The 19,729-nt window shown below is 36.8% G+C and overlaps 1 protein-coding gene across 1 annotated transcript; it reads left to right on the top strand.

The window, feature by feature from the left end:
• The first annotated feature begins 13,882 nt into the window (after window positions 1–13,882).
• Window positions 13,883–17,867, top strand: LOC109105572 (microfibril-associated glycoprotein 4-like). Its single transcript, XM_019118850.2, has 4 exons — window positions 13,883–16,205; window positions 16,286–16,382; window positions 16,470–16,637; window positions 17,184–17,867. Exons 1-4 carry the CDS (start codon window positions 16,008–16,010, stop codon window positions 17,435–17,437), a joined length of 717 nt encoding a protein of 238 aa, XP_018974395.2. The 5' UTR covers window positions 13,883–16,007; the 3' UTR covers window positions 17,438–17,867.
• Window positions 17,868–19,729: the final 1,862 nt, after the last annotated feature.

Consider the following 19,729-nt stretch of genomic DNA (forward strand, 5'->3'; position numbering starts at 1 on the left):
TGAACTGCCTTTAACTGTCATTTTGCATTAATGACACACTGTTTTCCTAATTAATGTTGTTCAGTTGCAGTTGCAATTCTTTTTTTGTTTAAAGCACAATATAAATAAAGGTGACTTGACTTGACAAGCTACCATTATTAAGAATGTCACTCATCAGCACTATTGCAAATGTGATAAAAAATAGTTCAGTGAAGATGTTGTTAATATTAAGTTGGTTGCATTTTAGACACAAATCTCAGTTTTTTGCTATATTTCACCTGCTAAAAGAGTCACAGCAGAATCGTTACGTCTCTGAGAAAAATTGTTTTCTTATTGAATGAAGTTGCATTTCTGAATGAATAGACTGATTGAATAATTCAGTAACCCATTCATAAACAATCACTTGCTTTGTTCCTGAAAGAATCTGCCGTTTGAATAAAATAGTTCACAGTCTGTGTAAATACATCTAAATGCACTTCAGATGCCAATTCAGACAATCTTTGTCTCAATAAAAAATAAATTTTCTGCTTACTAATAGTTAGTATGGTAGCTGTTAAGTTTAGGTATGGGGTAGGGTTAAGGCATTAATAATAAAGGCAGTAATAAGGCATTATTATGTGCTTTATAAGTACTAACAAACAGCCAATATGCTAGTAATATGCAGGGACACCTTAAGATAACCAGAGACCCCTGGGCTACAGCATTACAAAGATTGCTTTTAGTGCACCCTGGTAATATGCATGCTAATAAACAACTAGTTAGTAGTGAGAATTGGTCACTAAAATAAAGTGTTACCAAAAGTTAATTTCTGTGACTTCTATGATCTGACAACGCCACAGAAGATATGAACATCTTTGTGACAGATTTTGTTTTTCAAATTTCTGAAACTTTTGATTTTCCTTAAACATCAGGTTAAATAAAGAGTATCACTTTTACCATTTTATTTAAACTATATTAGTAGTATTATGCAGTAGTTCTTGAGATACCAGCCACTGAATAAATAAAACCAAAGCCGATTTATACTTACATTTTGCAAAACTGCTATTCCCTGAGTTCAACAGATATTATATGAAATTGTACAATATGCAGCCAGGCAGCTTTTTAAAGTTCACATGAGAGCTGTGCAACATAATGTCAAGCTCCTCGGTACATCACAAGAACAAACCTTCTATTACCCCACTGTGTGCAATTATCCAGAGATCAGCCTATTGTCTTTATAGTCTTCAAAACATCATAGTGATGACAGAGTCTTGGCCTGACCGAAGATGATGACTCAACTCTGCAGAGGGTGCTGGGGGCATCTCAGAGGAACTAAAGACTGTAAGATGGACAGAGTTTCATGAGAACACAGCCTACTGCGCAGTTGCTCAACCTTCATTACATGTGTTTATTGTTTCAGGGCAAAACCCATTGTGCAAGCAAACCCCCGTCCACTTGAATCTGTCAGTCACAACAGACAGTCCAATCACCAGCCTCATGCACATCACACCCCTGACAAACACTCATAATTTCATAATTTGCTCAATGAGTTATCTATGCAACTCTGGCAAAAATCTTGCTTTCTTTCTAAAGGGTCAGTGGACTGCTTTTATTTTACTCTTATAACCAGGTCACTGGATTGCATTTTAAAATCTTGTTATAGTTTTTCTCAGTTTTCTTTGGTGCATTTCTCGAATCATCCTTAATATTCGCACAAAAGTATGGGCATTTCTCAAAACAATTAGTACAAACAGCACCACAAAATGGATTACCTTCAGAAGCCAGTAACTTACTCAAAATCTTTAGTTCATCTCTCAAAGGTAAATGTTTGGCAATGAACATATCAGTGCCATCAGAATGGAAAATCCCTGTGTCATTGTTCACAAACAAGATAGTCAAAATGCTTAGTCATGTTGTCAATAAAACATTACACTCTGTTAGTATTACCTGATGTAAACTGTGGCAACGGTTTGGATGACAATTACTGTATTAAAATGCAGAAGGCTGCACTTCTTATGTATGCCATATATCCATTTCAAATGTACAAATTCACACATTACTGTATGTGGGATATTGATTGAAAGAGACTGGATAGGATTCACAGTTACACTTTTACTATAGTGGTCTGACAAAAAAAAAAAAAATGACTGTAATATAGAAAAGAAACAGAAATATGGGCACAAATGCGAAAATACAAAATTAGTACGGCAAACACAGGAAACATCCCTTAAGAAGAACGTTTGCATGCAGTACTGTATAAGGAATTGCAGAGCAGTGTCTGTCTACGCCTCCTGACATGCCAGTCTGTTGGCCCACAGATTCTCATCTAAGTTTCTATGTATACATCACAATGATTTTCTATGTGGCTTGATTTTTTTTGTGTGTATTATCTTTGGTATGTTTTGTCTAGTGTGTGCGTGTTATGTCCATGGCAGCCAGCACAGTCATCTGAGTATGTGGCTGGCGATCATAGACCTTCTACCTCCATGCTGAGCAAAACTCCTCAATTGGGTTAAGGAATGAGGAATAAGGTGGAAGGAATTCCATCAACATCCTATAGTGGGTTGCAAACCATTGCCTGATGGCGTTTGAGTGATGGAATCTCACATTATCCCTGTAATACAGTTCGTAGTCACAGGAAGAAGGAGGCGGGAACTGGCGAATATTTAAGCACAAACTTTAATAACAAAATAAACATAAATCTTAAAATTGCATGACAGCCTGTCAGGGAATAAAGGAATTCTCAGTCACACACAAACAAAACATAAAATCCAGGCCTGGTCCTCTCTCGTCTTGCACTGTCATCACTCCTCCTTTTATCCTTCCGGTGCTCCTCTGTGCAGGTGTCGTCACTCACTCCACCAGCCTCACTCTGTTCCCACAGCTCTCTGCCCCACCCCACTCGTCACATACCCCCATCGCCCCTCGCAGGCCGGGGGGTACTCCCGAGACTGCGCTCTACTCCCCCCACACTCCAGGGGAGACGATCACAGAGGCTGCGGTGTACCTGGGGAAAAGGACAGACAGAGGAGGCAAGAGAAATGGAGACGGAAGGATGAGGAGAGACAGAGATGAGAGAGGGAAGAGAGGGACCAATGCAACACAGTTTGTAGTCACAGGAGGCAGGATCCGGCAAACATCTGCGTGGACATGAAGAGGAGGGGGCTAAGTCTGGCTGCAGCCAGACCAATCCCCCCAAGCAGCCTTGGTTTTGTGGTTCTGAGCATCCCGTTCAAGCAGTTTTCGACTCAGCCCAAGAAAGTGCCAGAATGTGCACTGGCCATACAGCTGCACGTGGTCTCCTTCAAAGTTGGAGCCTCTCACCCTCTAAGGATGTTTCAGAAGATGCTGGGCCTCATGGCCTCTGCATTTCCGGTGCTACAGCTGGGCCTGCTTTGTATGCGGTCCCTTCAGTACTGGCTGAAACCATGAGGTCCGTCCAACGCTTGATGTCACAGATGCCTGCATAGCAAGGTGGACCAGGCCTGCGTAGCAGCGTCCAACAGTGGTTGGGAAGCTCTGTGCAATGGCAAACCGGCTTTGGGCCTGTGGGCCCGCCACACATCAGCTGGCCGGAAATGCTGGCATTGTGTCGGGTACTTGAGACCTTCTTGCCAGACCTAAAGGGTCACCACATTCTAGTCCATCACCAGGGAGAGCTCTCCTGGAAGTGCCTCTTCATTCTGGTGAAGCGCCTCTTGGAATAGGCTCAGCTCAACTTTTGTTCGCTGAGAGCAACGCATGTGCCGGGCAGGTTCAACCAAGGAGCAGATATTTTAGAATTTGGGAGATCTATGGGAAGGCAGAGGTCAAACTCTTTGCCTCAGAAGTCAACTCTCATTGCCTAACTTATTCTTCAAAGGAAAACGACTGGCCCAACCTCCTCCTTTACTCTTTACCCCCAATCGCCCTGATACCTGAGGTAATCAGACAAATCAGGGAGCAAGAACACAAGGTTCTTCAAGTGGCCCCACACTGGAGGAACCAACATTGGTTCTCAGAGCTGTCTTGGATGCATGTTGCAGTTCTGTGGCCAATTCCCCAGTGGCGGGACCTCCTCTCTCAGATGAACAGGACGCTATGGCACCCCCAGTCATAGCTGTGGACTCTGCACTTCTGGCCTCTCGGTGGGAGCCTGCAGACCTTCTTGAGAGCATTTTAAATACAATTTCTCAGGCTAGAGCTCCATCTACGAGACACCTTTATGCCCTTAAATGGTCGATGTTCTCCACCTGGTGTGCAGCACGTGGCAAAGACCCAATTTCTTGTGACATATTGTTGATATTGTTCTTCCTCCAAGAGATGTTGGATAAGGGTTGCTCCCCTTCCACTCTCAAGGTCTATGCAGCGTCTATAGTAGCTTAACACTCTCCTATAGCTGGGCAATTGGTGGGCAGGAACAACTTAGTTGTCCGCTTTCTGAAAGGGTTCAGGAGGTTGATCCTTACATGGGATCTGCCCACTGTTCTGAGAGCTCTTAAGAGCCCTCCCTTACAGGCTAGGGTCTTTTCTGCATATTTGGCATGTACCTGCCAGAGGGTGGAACTAGCTGAGTAGGGTTTGGCCATACACTCTAAAAACTCTAACTCTAAAAATTAATTAGCAATTTTGCTGGAAAACAGTTGTGTACAATTTTAGTTTTTACAGTTTTTCTTTCTCAAGTTCTTTCTCAAAATTTTTAAGCCATTTTTTTTTTTTTTTGGAAATTTATGCCAGCTAGAAAACATTATCTTGATGACAAACCAGCTGACAAAGTAGAATAATACATCAGAGAGAAAAAAAAAAGATCATATTAGCAATGCATTAAAAGAGATGCAATTGTAATATTATTAGCATTATTAGTCAATACAGCAATGGCCTGAAAAAGCAATATTGTCAACTATCCCAAAAATATCTTATTTTTGAGTGTAAACAAATATTTTGACTTTGTGTCTCAATACTAAGCACTATATAAAAATGGGTTTAAAATGTTATAACAATATACTGTTCAAAATGAAGGAAAACCTATTTTTTAACAGAATTCATTGTTTTATCTTTTGAAACCTAACAAACTTCCTTTTGGGAAATGTTTGCTTGACAAATGTGCTTGTGTTACCTCCTTTTACCTCCTTTTTGCTGAACACAAAAGAAGATATTTTCAAGGGTATGGGAAAACAAACAACAACTGTGTGGTTACCAACATTCTTAAAAAAAATATCTTCTTTTGTGTTCAGCAAAAGAAAGAAACTCATATAGGTTTGGAACAACCTGAGGGTGAGTAAATTATGACAAAATTTTCATTTTTGGGTGAGCTATCCCTTTAAGCTGAATGCCACATACTTTGATATTTTGTATCTAATGCAAAGAAATTCTCACTTGATTTTCATATACATGTGGATTAAATTGTCAGATACTTTTTGGGGTCACTAAATAAATAAAGATTATGTGACATTATCTGATCTGTTACTTGAAGCCCTAGGCATTTTGAGGCTGTACTGGGAATGGTCAGAGGAGCAGGATTGAGAAACACTAGATCATATTATTCCTTTGTCATGGTGCAGAACAGATTTTCTTTATATTTAAGAGATACAAATAACCAAACTAAAGACCATTCAGTTTGTTTAAGAGTCAACTGTAAACTCAAAAAAAATAAAAAATAAAAAATAAAACATTGTTATGTCATGCTGACTCAAATAAAACAGAGGTTGTATATACAAATGGGGCACTTTGTAATACAAATCTAACATGCATGTGGAAGAGGATGATGCCAGCATTTGTGCTGTGCTAGTTAGAATGGTACAGCTGTAAAGAATCCAGCTCAGCCAGGTGTGAAGCCACAGCAATGGCTGGCAGAAAGAACAGCCTCTTTTCAGTGTTGACATAAGAACATGATAGCAAGTCGTATTTCTTGCATGTAATCAAATTCAGACCTCTTTAATGTGTTGTAAAATTTCTGCAGGATCCATTGTAAACTACAATTTTAAAACTAACATTTTTTTTAAATATCACTGAACATAAAGTTTATCTATGCCCTTACAGTGTAAAGTGCTGTAAAATGTATGCATTTACTGTAGAAAGTACTGTAAAAAGTTAGGGTTAAAAGGACTAGCATCTGACATCTAACAGGCTAATGTCTCCCCCTAATGGTTTATTATGTATTTAAAGGCACAGCACCTCCAATGCTCAATATCTTGAAAATAAAAGTGGCATTGAAGTTAAACACAATTTTTTAATTTATTTTTTGCTTGTTTATTTAAGGATGTACTGCAACATGTAATTAGTTCATATGTGCTTTCCTGTTGCACAAAATTTGGATTTAATGTTTAAAAATGCAGTGCTTTGAGTGAGTTTGGAGTTAAAGTTACCAGCACATACTACTAAGTCGGTGACATTTACATCAAATAGCAATAGGCAATTTATATAACTATGATCGCCATGCATTTTAAATTTCATACATATGCTGGCATTCTTATTTTAATCAAATATCAGGAAATGTGTGATAAATCTTTCCAGTGCCTTAGTAAAATTAAAATTAATTAAACAATTAAATCCCCTTAGCAGGGATGCATCCAAACAGACTTGTGAATGCAATTTACAAAAAGTTGCTTCAATTAAGCATTACTTAATATGCTTATTAATGCAGTTTTATTTTGTATCAACATTTTATCTGAATTTTTTTTTTTTGTTTTTTGTTTTTTTTTTCTCCTCCAGAATACAATTTATAAATAAAACTTGAACTGTTGGTCCGGGATTTGCTCTGTCCCCTCTGCTCTCCATGGCCTCATAAATCCTGCTTTGTATTGGGCCCCATGCTCACAGGTCAGCTGCCTATTGAAATCTACCCAGTCTTCTTGGCACACACTGGAACCCCTGAACAAAAGGGGCACCCAGAATCACTCATGGAATGTCACCTGGACTCTGAAACAAAGGGGAGGTCAGACCAAAACATTTGTACATGTTGTAATAAATGAGCAATAAAACTCTGAGATTTAGTTGGAGATCAGATATAAGAAATACTCTGAATGAGAATGCAGGGATGAAAAATAAATATGGCTCGATGGCCCAGAGATATGGGTCATGTGCTACATTCTCACTATATATTACATTTGTTAATCATGTTTTATGTCTTACAAACTTATTTTTCTCCATTTTGTTTTCTGTGATAGATCTAATATTGCTGGATAGTTATACATTTAGAACTATCATGGACTTGCATTATAGTTTCCTCCTGATATGGGGGGAAAATGATTTTTCAAAGTTGTAAATAAAAGTCATTTGGATATACTATTATTGGAATTACCACACAAACACACACACACACTAGCAATTTCTGAGTGAAAATTGTTTCACTCCAAATGTATTTTCTTTATTTACCTGTGATATTTTTTTAAAAATGTATTTATTTATATTTCTGTAGAATGCCCTGAAATATTAACAATTTTCATAAACTTGAACTTGGCTTGTTTATTCTGCACTGAACAAAATTTTGTGTAAGTAAAATTAAATGAGAAGTAACACATTAAACGTGACGCTTTTATTTAGAATAACTAAAATAGTTTTTTTTTTTTTTTGTAAAACATCATCAAATTACCTGTTTTGTTTTATTTTATTTTATTTATTTAAACAATATTTACCCTTTGCCCTAACATGGAGACTTTTTGTGTGCACTGAATGTAGTCAGGGATGCTCATCTCCGCAAGCATGTCTTTTACGAACATTTTGCAACCAAAATGGTGTGCATTCAGCAATGATAATCCTCTTTTTCACCACATTATTCAGCTGTCAGACCACTGAATGGCTGCAGAGCTCATGCACTGAAAGACCTTCTAGGGTGGCATGGTGGGTGGAGCTTCTGAAAGTGGTCATATGGTGGGTTTACTACTGCACAGCCAATCCACTGCTAGTCTTTATTTTCTCACCCTGTGGCTTCTCCACAGGTGAATAAAGGGGTGAAATTGTGGCTTTCGACCCACCCTCACACTCCAACACACACCAAACGGCATAAGTGACACAGTCTGTTAAAGTCTTGGGACGATTCTTTGAGTTTGTCATGGTTCACAGCTCATGGAAGTATGTGTCTGGACCCAAGTTACCTCTCATTCAACCAGTGTAGATCTGGTAAAGACAATGGAATTAAACCTGAACGACGAAAAAAGGAAATGATGCTTTCAAGTTGCGGATTTGTTTCCACGGTCAAAATGATGGTGAGGCAGCTGTTTAAAATATCCACTAAGAGACTTAAAGGTGAAAGTTCAGCTTGAACCACCATCCCATAAAAATGGAGGGCACTAATAGAAACTGACTTTGACTAAACAGGGATTAATTATTCTTTTCATTTGGGGTGGTAAGTTTTTTTGCTGGCTAGTTTTCAATAATAATAATAACCAGTGAAGGTCTAAAGATTGTGTGCATAACTCTGTGACAAAGGTTTGCTTTTATTTAATGGCATGGAATAATTAAGTTTCTCCATTTAATTAATGCACTTAATTTCTTCACCTGCTCAGATGCAAAGCAGCTCTTTCATTTCATTATTGCTTCTGTCCAATTTTACACAACAAATATAAAATAATAATAATAATAATGCTGATTTTAGACTCCCACCTTATAGAGTAATTATGCTCCTTTTCTTTTCAGACTTTTCGGCTAAAAAAGTAAATCTTATTTTCATTAATATTCTTTTTGTAAGAATCACTTACACTTGCTTTGAACAAAACCAACCAATTTTAAATCTCTAAATAAAGTAATATCGACCAATATTTTAATCTCTTAATTGTCTTTTTACTCTCATACAAATAAATTTGACTTGACTTGAAATTTGACTGGCTCAAATTCTGTGACAAGACATTTAACAGTGTACATACTCAAGCCATTCATCTAATGACTTTGTTCACACATACAGAAAAGGCCATACGGTATGTGTATGATGCACTTAAAACTATAACGGAACCTGAAAAAAAGCATTTGAAGCTCTATGGAGACTTAGCCTATTTTCCCAGATGAACTGCAACATTTCTTTACTCTGCAAAACTGCACCTACTCTGATTGACAACAGTGTGAACTTAGCCACATCATAGACGTTAACCAATCTCATGTTAGAAATCATTTTTATAGTAGCAGGGTCCAAAATTAACATTTAACAAGCATCAAATTCAAGTTAAAAGTAAGTTAAACTGGCCAATAACTTGTTTAGGAGCTGCAACAGTGCATGGATCAAATTTTATTAACTTCAAACATATAAATTCATTTATATAATATATTTTTTTAAATTATGTTTTTATTTTGGCAGCTTCTGTGACAAATATTCCACATATTACTTACATTGCTATTGTTGCGAAATAGTTTCATAATAGTTCATAGTTCATAACTTTCTGTTTAAATCACTTTCAACACAAGAATAGGCTGTAAAGTCTTACCAACTTTAGGAAATAAATAAAAACTGGTAAAATCACTGTTAACAATTCATCGTGTTGCTAAAATTTGCGCGATACAGCCTATTTACACTAAGAGGAAATACACTAAATTAAAATAGCAATTTTTTTAGTGATATGCTATTTACACTGTAAATAGCTCAATTCTATTTATACTATGTTAAAAATAGCAGGATATTTTGCTAATTAATTATTGCAAATAGTGGCAATTATATGCACCTCAGCATTGTACTACATTATAAAACAGTATCCAATAACTTATTGAGTGTAAATTTTTAATTCAAATTATTAAATAGATGCCATCTTATTGGGACAAAAGCCCTCCCTACACCTACCCTAGCCCTATCCGATACTTTATTGATGACTTCTATCAATTTTATTTTAAAAAAAAATGCTTTTCTGATGTGATTTGAAATTTGAAAAGGGAGAAAAAAAGTTTGCCAAAAGGCAAATTCGAACCCGGGTCGATCATGTCAAAAGGCATTGAATGACACACGTTTTACCATCTACACCACTGAATCTGACAGTTTGTGGCCGTCTTATGTAATTTTGACTAGCACAATCACAATCTGCCAACAATACCGGTTATTTGCACTTTTTTCAGTGTAAAATAGACACCATTTTTTCCCCCCAACAGTTAAACAGTTGCCCAGAGAAAAAATCGGGGTGCTTCGCGCCTAGGGTATGACTGTTTATAAATTGTTCTTCTTTGTTTTGGGTCACTTCTTTTAATTTACAACTGAAATTAATTAACAATTTATACATTTTCAATAAATTCCTGCACTGAAAGCATTATGTCAGATGTGTTTATCTTCACAACAGACACCAGAAATACTAAATGAGAAATTTAATGGAACAACAACTGTTGAGAAAACAATTATAAAAGAAGCATAAAACGTTCAGAAAGTGTTCTTAATGACCTTATAGACATTACACAAAGACCAATGCAAAATGCATTTGACATTCTAATGATAACTTCAGTTGTGTTCCACGGGGTTGGAACTAAACTTTGCAGGGCTGCGGCCCTCCAGTAATTGAGTTCTGCACCCCTTAGCTACAGCATTAGACTTAAAGGCCCTTTTATTTACTTTTGAATTATAAATCAAAACAATGTCAGTGTTTGGCTTCTGAGATTCTCACATGTAGCTTATAAACAGTAATGAATAAACACTGTACACAAAAAGGCCATACTGGGTTAAGACTCAGATTAAGAGGCTCAAATCTTATTGGCTGAAGAGAAGTGACCTACCATACACAAACACAAATCCAAGGTGATGATTTGCCAATGCCTATTCAACAAAAAAAATGGGAATGTAAAACACTCAAAACTTTGAATGCACACTTGTTTGTGTGTGAATAGTGTTTTGCATTTGTGAAATGTATTTTATGAATGTAAATTTGTTTAAAAATGTGTTTATGCTCAATGGGACTGAGATCTGGCTTAATTGGAGGCCAAGGAAAACCTTGAACTCTTTGTTATGTTCCTCAAACCATTCCTGAACAATGTGTTTGGTGTGTCAGGGTGCGTTATCCTGATGAAAAAGGCTACTATCACCAGGATAAACCATTGCCACGAAGTTGACGCACATGCACCTGACCATCAACGTGATCTAAAAAAGCAAGATCAATACCTTCTTCTATTGCTCCATGGTCCAGTTCATGGGGAAAACTGGGTCGAAGAAAAACTAACACAGCAGACAGAAATCCAAAAACACAAAGGGAAAACAAAACATAAACCTGACATCAATACACATAATAATTAATTACATTTCAGCATAAGCATACCTAGACAGGTAGTAAACATAATCTAGCTAACATTTATAATTAATGCACAGTCACAATGTGTAGTGACGAGGCTCCTTACCAGTGCTTAAACTTGTGTACATAATATATTGATTCATGACGCATGAAGCTGATTGAGACACACCCATGGTGTGCATCCGACCCGACATGATCTCCAGAATCAAAAATTATCAGCTATGACTTCACTTTCAAATGTTATTAGTGTAAATATCATGCTTATTTGGCCCATTGGTGGCTCTATAGGTTTGAGACAGAGGCTCCAAAATTTGTTTTAATGTTAACCCAGAGGAAAGAAAATCTCAAATGTTTCTGCTAGACATAAATGAGGTCATGAAATTAGCTCAAAGTGAGATGTACATAATTAATCATAACTGGTTATTATTAACTACATTCATCTTCAGGAATTACTTGTTGCATTATAGCATTACTAGTACAATAAATTGATTTGTTCGTCCGCAGGGCGGACAGTGTTAATCGTTTATTGACTCTAAGTAAAATTATTTCTCTGGCCACGAAAAACAATTTTACTACTAATACATTGCTCCCAGAGCCTGTAACAAAACCGGAACGTTAAAGTGACCTCGTTTTGTGAGCAGCAAACACAGACAACCAAGTGTGAATACATATGGATGTTTATTAAACTGCACTACAGGGGAACATGCAATCAGACTAAATACAAACATACACACATTAAAGGAAGGAAGGCATGCAAGGAAGGCATGGATAGAGAGAGAGAGAGAGAGAGAGAGAGAGAGAGAGCACACTGCAGAGAGAGAGAGAGAGAGCGCACTGCAGAGAGAGAGAGCGAGCGAGCGCTCACGCGCAAGAGAGTGGAGAGTCATGGTAGTATTTACTCATAAACTAAACCACAACCTGTTAAGAACCATCAAAGAATCTCATCACCTTAATTAAAAGGGGTCAAAGCCGCATCTAAATAGTTAACAAGTGGTTACTTGCATTGGTTCTGTAGTTCCTGAGTAAAGTGTCCCGGTGCATGTATAATGCGTAGATTCCTGTTGAATCCTGTTAGGAGTAAAACCTTCATCATTTCATCCATGGGTTGACTGCTCCGAAGTGAATCAACAAAGTTGCTGAAAACTGCCAGAAGATCGGACTCCCCCGGAAGGGGAGTCGTGAGGTGTCCAAAGTGATGGGTGTCTCCAGGGAACCGCAAGTTAAGAAGAGATGCCTTTTGGGTGTGGAAGAGGTTTTATCTGGTTTCCCAGTAACACCCCTTTTGGTTGGATTGACCAATAACAAGGCACATATAGTTTCAGCTATTAGGTGTCTGGCATCAAGAGCTATGTAGTTATCTCGGAATGTGTTTGAAGTTGGATGGGAGACCTTATCTTCCAGATAATGGGGGTAAACCTTGCCATTAAGCACTCATATAAATGTATACTATGGGGCCAGATTCTGTAATTTATATGCAAATGTCAAAAGGCTAAAGGAATCCCTACAACATAAAGCCCAAATGATCATACATGATCTTAAGCAGATGCTACAGTCACATGGACATCAGTTGGAGACTTTAGCTTGAGTCTCCTGCTTCTCACATTTGTCTCCCAAGACAAAACTTCTAATACTCTCATATTTTTCACCCTTTAAAGTTTAGGAGATGTCAGCAACAACACACACTGTGCTCTGGGAGCTGTTTCATAATAGATGCTAAGAAAAGTGGGGATGAAAGTCCAAAACTTGACTTGAAATAACCTAACAAATCAATCAGGACTAAAGCAGTTTCATAAACAACAATTTAAGTTCAAGCAATCTCACTAATTCGATCCAGATTCAATGAGTCAGGATAATTTGATATGCACGCTTATTATTAAGCAGCCCTTAATGTCGATCGTGGATCAAATTGATCCACCATGGCAAACAGCGAATATATTTGTGCTGTTCAATGCATTTGAAACATTGTTTTTTTTCCTAGTGCATAATGGATATGTCACAGTTATATTCATCTGTAAATGTTTAGAAAGTTATGCAAATATATAAATTTTGCTGTCAGGAGTGAACGAGGCTTACTTGAGTGAACGAGCGCTGGGTTATGCAAATATATAAATTTTGCTGTCAGGAGTGAACGAGGAAGTTTAGAATTGATCTCAACAACTTCACAGTGTGCACCAAGTCAGGGGCAGATTTAGTGAATTGGGGGCCCCAGGCAAAATATAGGAATGGGGCCCTATACATTTGCACACATTTACCTAGATCAACCTTTAGGTTCCTTTTTTGTTGCTTGTTGCTTGATGCCCCTTGTGTCTAGTGTTTTTATATTTTTCATATACATGTTATAATGGCTTTCTTTGTAGACCACGAAATAGCAGTTGATTTACAGCTGAGATACAGGTTTTTCACAAAAACGATAAATTATCAAATGGGGATTAATGAAAATGCAAATTCATTGCACTGTGGCACAAATTCATGGCACTGTGTGTTTGGTAGCACATGGCACTGAGGAAGGGTTAATACCACAAAACGTTCTTCACCTTTGCACCTTTTCGCACATATTTTTGTGAGCTCTGAGCAATAAATGAAATAAGCCTTTTTGCCTGAATCTGGACGAGTGCAGATCTCTCTTATTTTTGTTTAGTAGTTGTGATATTTTCATAAACTTGTGGGTTGTATTTTAAAAAAAGAGTAATTGAATATGAAGTGTTGTTCTTTATTTATTGTTTTAGATGCATGATATACAGTAATTGTTTGCTAAAAACAGGATACACGAGAAGCACATTCAACTCGGACACAAAGTTGGTTGTTGTGGTATTAAACACCATAAACAGCAACCATTCACGTGTCTGCATTTGATGCGCATCTGGTATGAAAAGCATTTGAGGGGGCCCTTGGCTTTTATGGGCCTAAGGCAGTCGCCTACCTTTGCCTAATGGGTAAGTCTGGCTCTGCTACTGTATAATATGTTGTTACGTCCCCTGGTAGCATAGAGGTATGAGGAAGACATACATAATAAAATGTAAACACAACACTATAATTTTGGTCTCTGGGGAGTGCTAGGGGAGAATGATACAAGGACAACCAACATGACAATAAGTGGTTTGCTTTATTTACAAGATATAATTTACACAACTGAAAACACACCAACCAAAAACCTTATTTACAGCTATATACAAAGAAAAATAATGCTAGTTCGAATATCCTCAGAGAATAAGAAAATGAGCCGTGCTAAACAAACAAAAATAACAAAAACAAAAAATTCACTAACTAATTCTCCACCCTCTAAACTACAACCCAAAAATAAAGAAATCTTTGTGGTTCAACACGCCCTACCTAAAGCTTCACTAACTAACAAAACAAAACTTACACGGGGTTGCACACGCTCCTTCCCTGGTGTGTCTAACAAAGGGTAATTCTACGTGTTTGCTCAATGTAAGTCATTGACATACAGTACTTCCCTTTCCTATATCTCCGGGCTGGTGAAATTTATGTCAGACAAGATGTTCTCGATGTCAAACACAAGCAAGCAAGCCACCACTAAACAGCAGCATCAAACAAACTGGCACAGCCAACAAACAATCCAAGCTCCTCCTCCTCTGTTCTCCACGGCATCTTTTATCTTGCACCAATTAATGATGGGATGTTTCACGAGACGATGATAATCATGATGTACACATCACCCAACCAATCATAGCACCTAAAAACAGAGAAACAGCAGAGAGCGGGAAAACAGGAAGAAACCGATAACAAGGGAAGAAATACAGCAACAAATAACAAAAGGGGAGGGAACAACCAGAGCACGTAACATATGTATATAAATATGTATATATAACAAAGTAGTCATGGATTTTGTCATAATCCATTCAGATCCAAGGTTACGCTTCCTCTAAAAAGACTTTTGTAAGTCAGTTTTGATAAAGGCATCTGGTACACAATTATTTCCAAGAGCAAATAATGTGACCTATGCATATAAACTGCACAGCTGTTCTCTTACTGTATGTAAGGAAGTTGTGACTTATATTTACATGCATGCAAAATGGGGTTTACAAGATAAGCTCTTCAGTGTTAAACAAACAAAGGGAGAAAATGCTTAACACAAGTGTTGTATCTGTTGAAGGAAAACATTTATCTTATGCTTCAAGCACTTATTTAATCCCTCTCTTGTGGGTTGGGAATATGTGCTGCATGTACAAATCTGGGTATTTGTTTTGTATTTCTATAATAGAAATTATATTTCTGTGATGCTATTTCAATGATAGTTTCAATATTTACAACATTAGAACAAATGGTTTGTGATTTCCTACTGGTTTCTGCCTCTCATCCTACTGTCCTGAGCATCACAAGTGTATCACAATATTTGACCAAACAGTTCTATGGACTGCCATAGACTTCCATTCAAGAATAATAATAATAAGAAGAACAAGAATATACTTGAAAAGCAGCAATTCAGGGCCAATGCACTGCCAGCAAAGCAAATACAGCTTGTGACTTCAGGTTTAACTTGCATTTTATTTGCCTCCAAAATATGGGTTTTTGTAATGTAAATTTCTTCTTTAATCCGATGAGGAACCTGAGAATCTGACAGATATAAAGAGTGTTTGTGACAGACTGAAGGAACACAAATGGTGAGTTACTGCTTTATTCTTTATTTACATCACTGAACATTCAGACATTTATACAACTTTCATAAAATAAACAAAAAGTCAAAGAAGACGATATAAAAATGTTTCTATTATTTTGGTCTAGATAAATCAGGTCTCTGCTGTGATCTACTGAAGAAAGAGTAAAAAGATGGCAGTAAGCTCATCAATAACTCTTCATTCCTAGAGATGTTTTCAGCTTCATTTTAGTGTGATGTTCATCTCTTTCTCTCTGTATCTTGTGTAGATGATGGTGTTTTTGGCGGCTCTTCTACCAGTTGTACTGATGAGTGAATGTCAGTATGAAAATGATTGTTCTGATATTTATAACTCAGGAGAAAAAGTCAGTGGGATTTACTCCATCTATCCAGCAGTTGACATTCCTGTCTGGGTATATTGTCAGATGATCTCAGATTGGAATGATGAAGACAGTGGAGGATGGACGGTAGGAATGTGAATTTAGATCATTAAACATACATCAGAACATAGATTATGAATAATATATTCTATATAAACCCATCACAGGTGATTCAGAGGAGAATGGACGGCAGTGTGAATTTCTATCGACCGTGGAATCAGTACAAGAGAGGATTTGGGAATGTGGAGGGTGAATACTGGCTGGGTAAGATCTCACAGTGTGTGTGTGTTTGTGTGGATCTTCATTTCCAGTGTTTGGTTGAACGTGTTCTTCATGTGTGTGTATAATCAGGGCTGGAGAACATGTACCAGCTGACTCGCAACAGGGCTTACATTCTGAGGGTGGATCTGGAGGATTTTCAAGGAAATAAAGTTTTCGCTCAGTACTCAAACTTCTCTGTGGGTCCTGAAACTGATGGGTATAAACTACAAGTTTCAAGATTCACTGATGGAGGAGCTGGTAGGAAACTTTCATTTACTCTTAAATATTGGGTGTAATGCATTACTAAGTAATTCATTACTGTAATTTAATTACTTTTCTTTGAAAAAAAAAACAAAAAACGGATTAATCTGAATTTTTCTGTAATTGAATTACAGTTACTTCTGATGTAACTGCGCTGAATACTGCATACACTGTAGAGCAACTCTGTATAAAACAACAGTGGATTTAACATCAAAATTTTAAATAAATGTTTTTAATGTAACGTTCTCTTTTTAAGAATTTTGGTTTGTTCACTGTTAATTAATGCAATTTTATATTATACATTTGAAAGAATTGAATTTTTTTACATGTCTTGTTCAACTGTTCATGGTTAATTTAGAAAGTAATTAGTAATAATTAATGAAATACTTTTTTTTACTATGGTACTCTGTTGACACTGCTGAAGATGTAATAGTAGCTAGTAATTAATAACTAGTTTAGAGGAACTCGGCCATCACTGTTTATATTTATGAAAATTAATTTCCATTGTGTTATTGTCCTCAATGATGCTCTTCCTCTCTGCAGGGGACTCTTTATCTTACCATAATGGACAGAAGTTCACCACCTTAGACAGAGACCAAGATGTCTATAAAGATAACTGTGCTAAAATTTGTCTCGGGGCATTTTGGTACAAACGCTGTACGGAAACAAACCCTAATGGTGTGTATTTATGGGGTGAAGAGGCCGAATATTTTGCTATTGGAAATTTTTGGAATGCCTGGAAGGGTAAAACTGTTGGAATGAAATCCATCAGCATGAAGATCAAACATGTGTCTTAGAAATATTACAGTGCTTTTCAGGAATATACAACAGAACAATTAAATTAATGTTTAAGGGTTTACTCTCCTCTTTTAGTTGTAGTGTCTTTCCTATAATGTTATAGATTGTCCTTGACTCATAGGTTAAAATAAACAATGTCCACAAAGCAATGTCCATTTCTTGACTTGTTAATTTAATGAACAAACAACACTTAAATAAAAGCATGTGGAGCTATGCTAAGAACCATATGTTCCTGCCACCTGTACCTGTCTAATACAGCAACAAGGGCAGGTTAGTTTCATGCAATGTGAAAAGGTGACCTACATCTACTCACCACAGTGCATAACACCTTCTAGTGGTGAAATAATCACTACATTTTTGGCTCCTGCACTGTATATGTGTGTTATGCAAATTCACGCAAAAGACACATAGCGCACATTCAAATCCCAATTCACATGCATTAAACCCAATTTACGTGCATGAAAAAATATATATATATTCCCTATAATTCCTATATATTATTCCCTATATATTATAAATAAATATATATAACTGGAACTGGAACCACCATCTCTCAGGACCTGAAGTGGGACACTCATATCGACTTATATTTCATATCGACTCCATCGTACTTCCTTCATCAACTGAAATAGTTCAACCTGCCATAGGTGCAGATGACACAGTTCTATTCAGCTGTTAATGAGTTGGTTCTGTGCTCTTCTATAACTGTCTGGTTTGGGTCAGCCAGCAAATCAGATATTAGAAGACTGCAGCAGACTGTTAGGACAGCAGAAAGGATCATTGGTGTGCACCTGCCCAGTCTTCAGGACTTGTACAACTCCAAAGTAAAGAAACGGGCAGGTAACATCATCAAAGAGCCCTCTCACCCCTGACACAACCTGTTTGCACTTCTCCTTTCAGGCAGATGCAACAGATCTCTGTGGATTAGAACATCTAGGCATAAAAACTGTTTTCCCCCAATGCTATCTCCAGCCTAAACAGCAAACACAGGAATTATGACCTGTGTTCTGTAATTCATGCCTGTAATTCATTCTCCATCTCTAATCATTGCCTCTTTCTCAAGTACTATGTAAATATGCATATTTTCTATAAAGCTGTACATAATATAGAGTAAATAATGCACAAATATTTATATACATTTTCTGTTCCAGATTCATATACATTATTATTTATTAAGTCTTATTTAAATGATTCTGTTCTCATGTCAGATATGTATGTATGTATGCATGTATGTATGTATGCATGGCCGTAGCCAGGCTTTGAAAATTAGTGAGGTCCAGGGAGTCTCTGTAATAACCCCCTTATTATAGAATTGTGCTATGATAACCCCTATAAATAAAACTGATTATATACACTATATACACTATTAACACTTTAAAAGAGACAGAAATGTAGATGTTTGTGAAAGATGTTTTTTCTGTTTTGGAGGGACGATCATTTTTAAATCATACCCTTTTTATTGCATCAAAATGTGTTAATACTTTACTCTATTTATGGGTTGGATAATTTTATCAGTTGTTTATTATTCATGCAACCATACATACTGCATAAAGTTTTTATTTATAACCATTATATAGCTGATAACTTTGTCTAGTGCTCTTATGAATGTTTATATAGCATGATTTGTGAAAATTGAACTATTATACTGAATGACTTAGCATAGACTTTTTCTTGGCTAGTGTATGCATTTTTCATTTCATTCTGTAACCTACTTGTACAGATCTCTGCACTAGTGTTTTTGACAATGTTGATAACGTTTCTGACAAATAATGTCATGTTTTTTTTTTGTTTTTTTTTTGGTTTTTTTTTTTTTTTTGCATTTCCCTTACCGAATGGCGTATCTTGTTGTCAGCAATAAAACTTAAAAAAAAAAACTTTAAAAAAAAGCTTCTTAAAAAAACCACAACAAATTCCTTGTGTGTTTGCGCACACTTGGCGAATAAAGCTAATTCTGATTCTGCTATTCACAAAAACCAACTCATGTGGACAAAATAAGTATATATGTTCATAAAATAAGTTTCACAAATGCAAAACAATTGACAGATATACAACTTTGTGCAAAAATGCTGAATGTTTAAAATTCACGAGTTTATCATGGACTGTGAATGTGTGAATCGCCTTGAATGTGTGTTAGTGATGTTATGTTCATGAACAAATCGTTTTTTTTTAACAAATCTTTTAGGTGAACCAATCGTTCTCGTAATCCATTGATTCATATTTCTCGTTCTCTGATATTCCTCCCTCTATAACAAGGTGGCGCAACCAGGTCAGTCAGCTATTTAGCATATCAA

This window comes from Cyprinus carpio, chromosome A16 (genome assembly GCF_018340385.1).
Source record: "Cyprinus carpio isolate SPL01 chromosome A16, ASM1834038v1, whole genome shotgun sequence".
NCBI lineage: Eukaryota > Metazoa > Chordata > Actinopteri > Cypriniformes > Cyprinidae > Cyprinus > Cyprinus carpio.

Excerpts from the sequence above, each read along its gene's own strand:
- LOC109105572 (XM_019118850.2), top strand. The coding sequence starts at position 16,008 with ATGATGGTGTTTTTGGCGGCTCTTCTACCAGTTGTACTGATGAGTGAA. Across the intron at positions 16,206-16,285 it reads AAGACAGTGGAGGATGGACG|GTGATTCAGAGGAGAATGGA; the intron begins GTAGGAATGTGA and ends AACCCATCACAG. Across the intron at positions 16,383-16,469 it reads GGAGGGTGAATACTGGCTGG|GGCTGGAGAACATGTACCAG; the intron begins GTAAGATCTCAC and ends GTGTATAATCAG.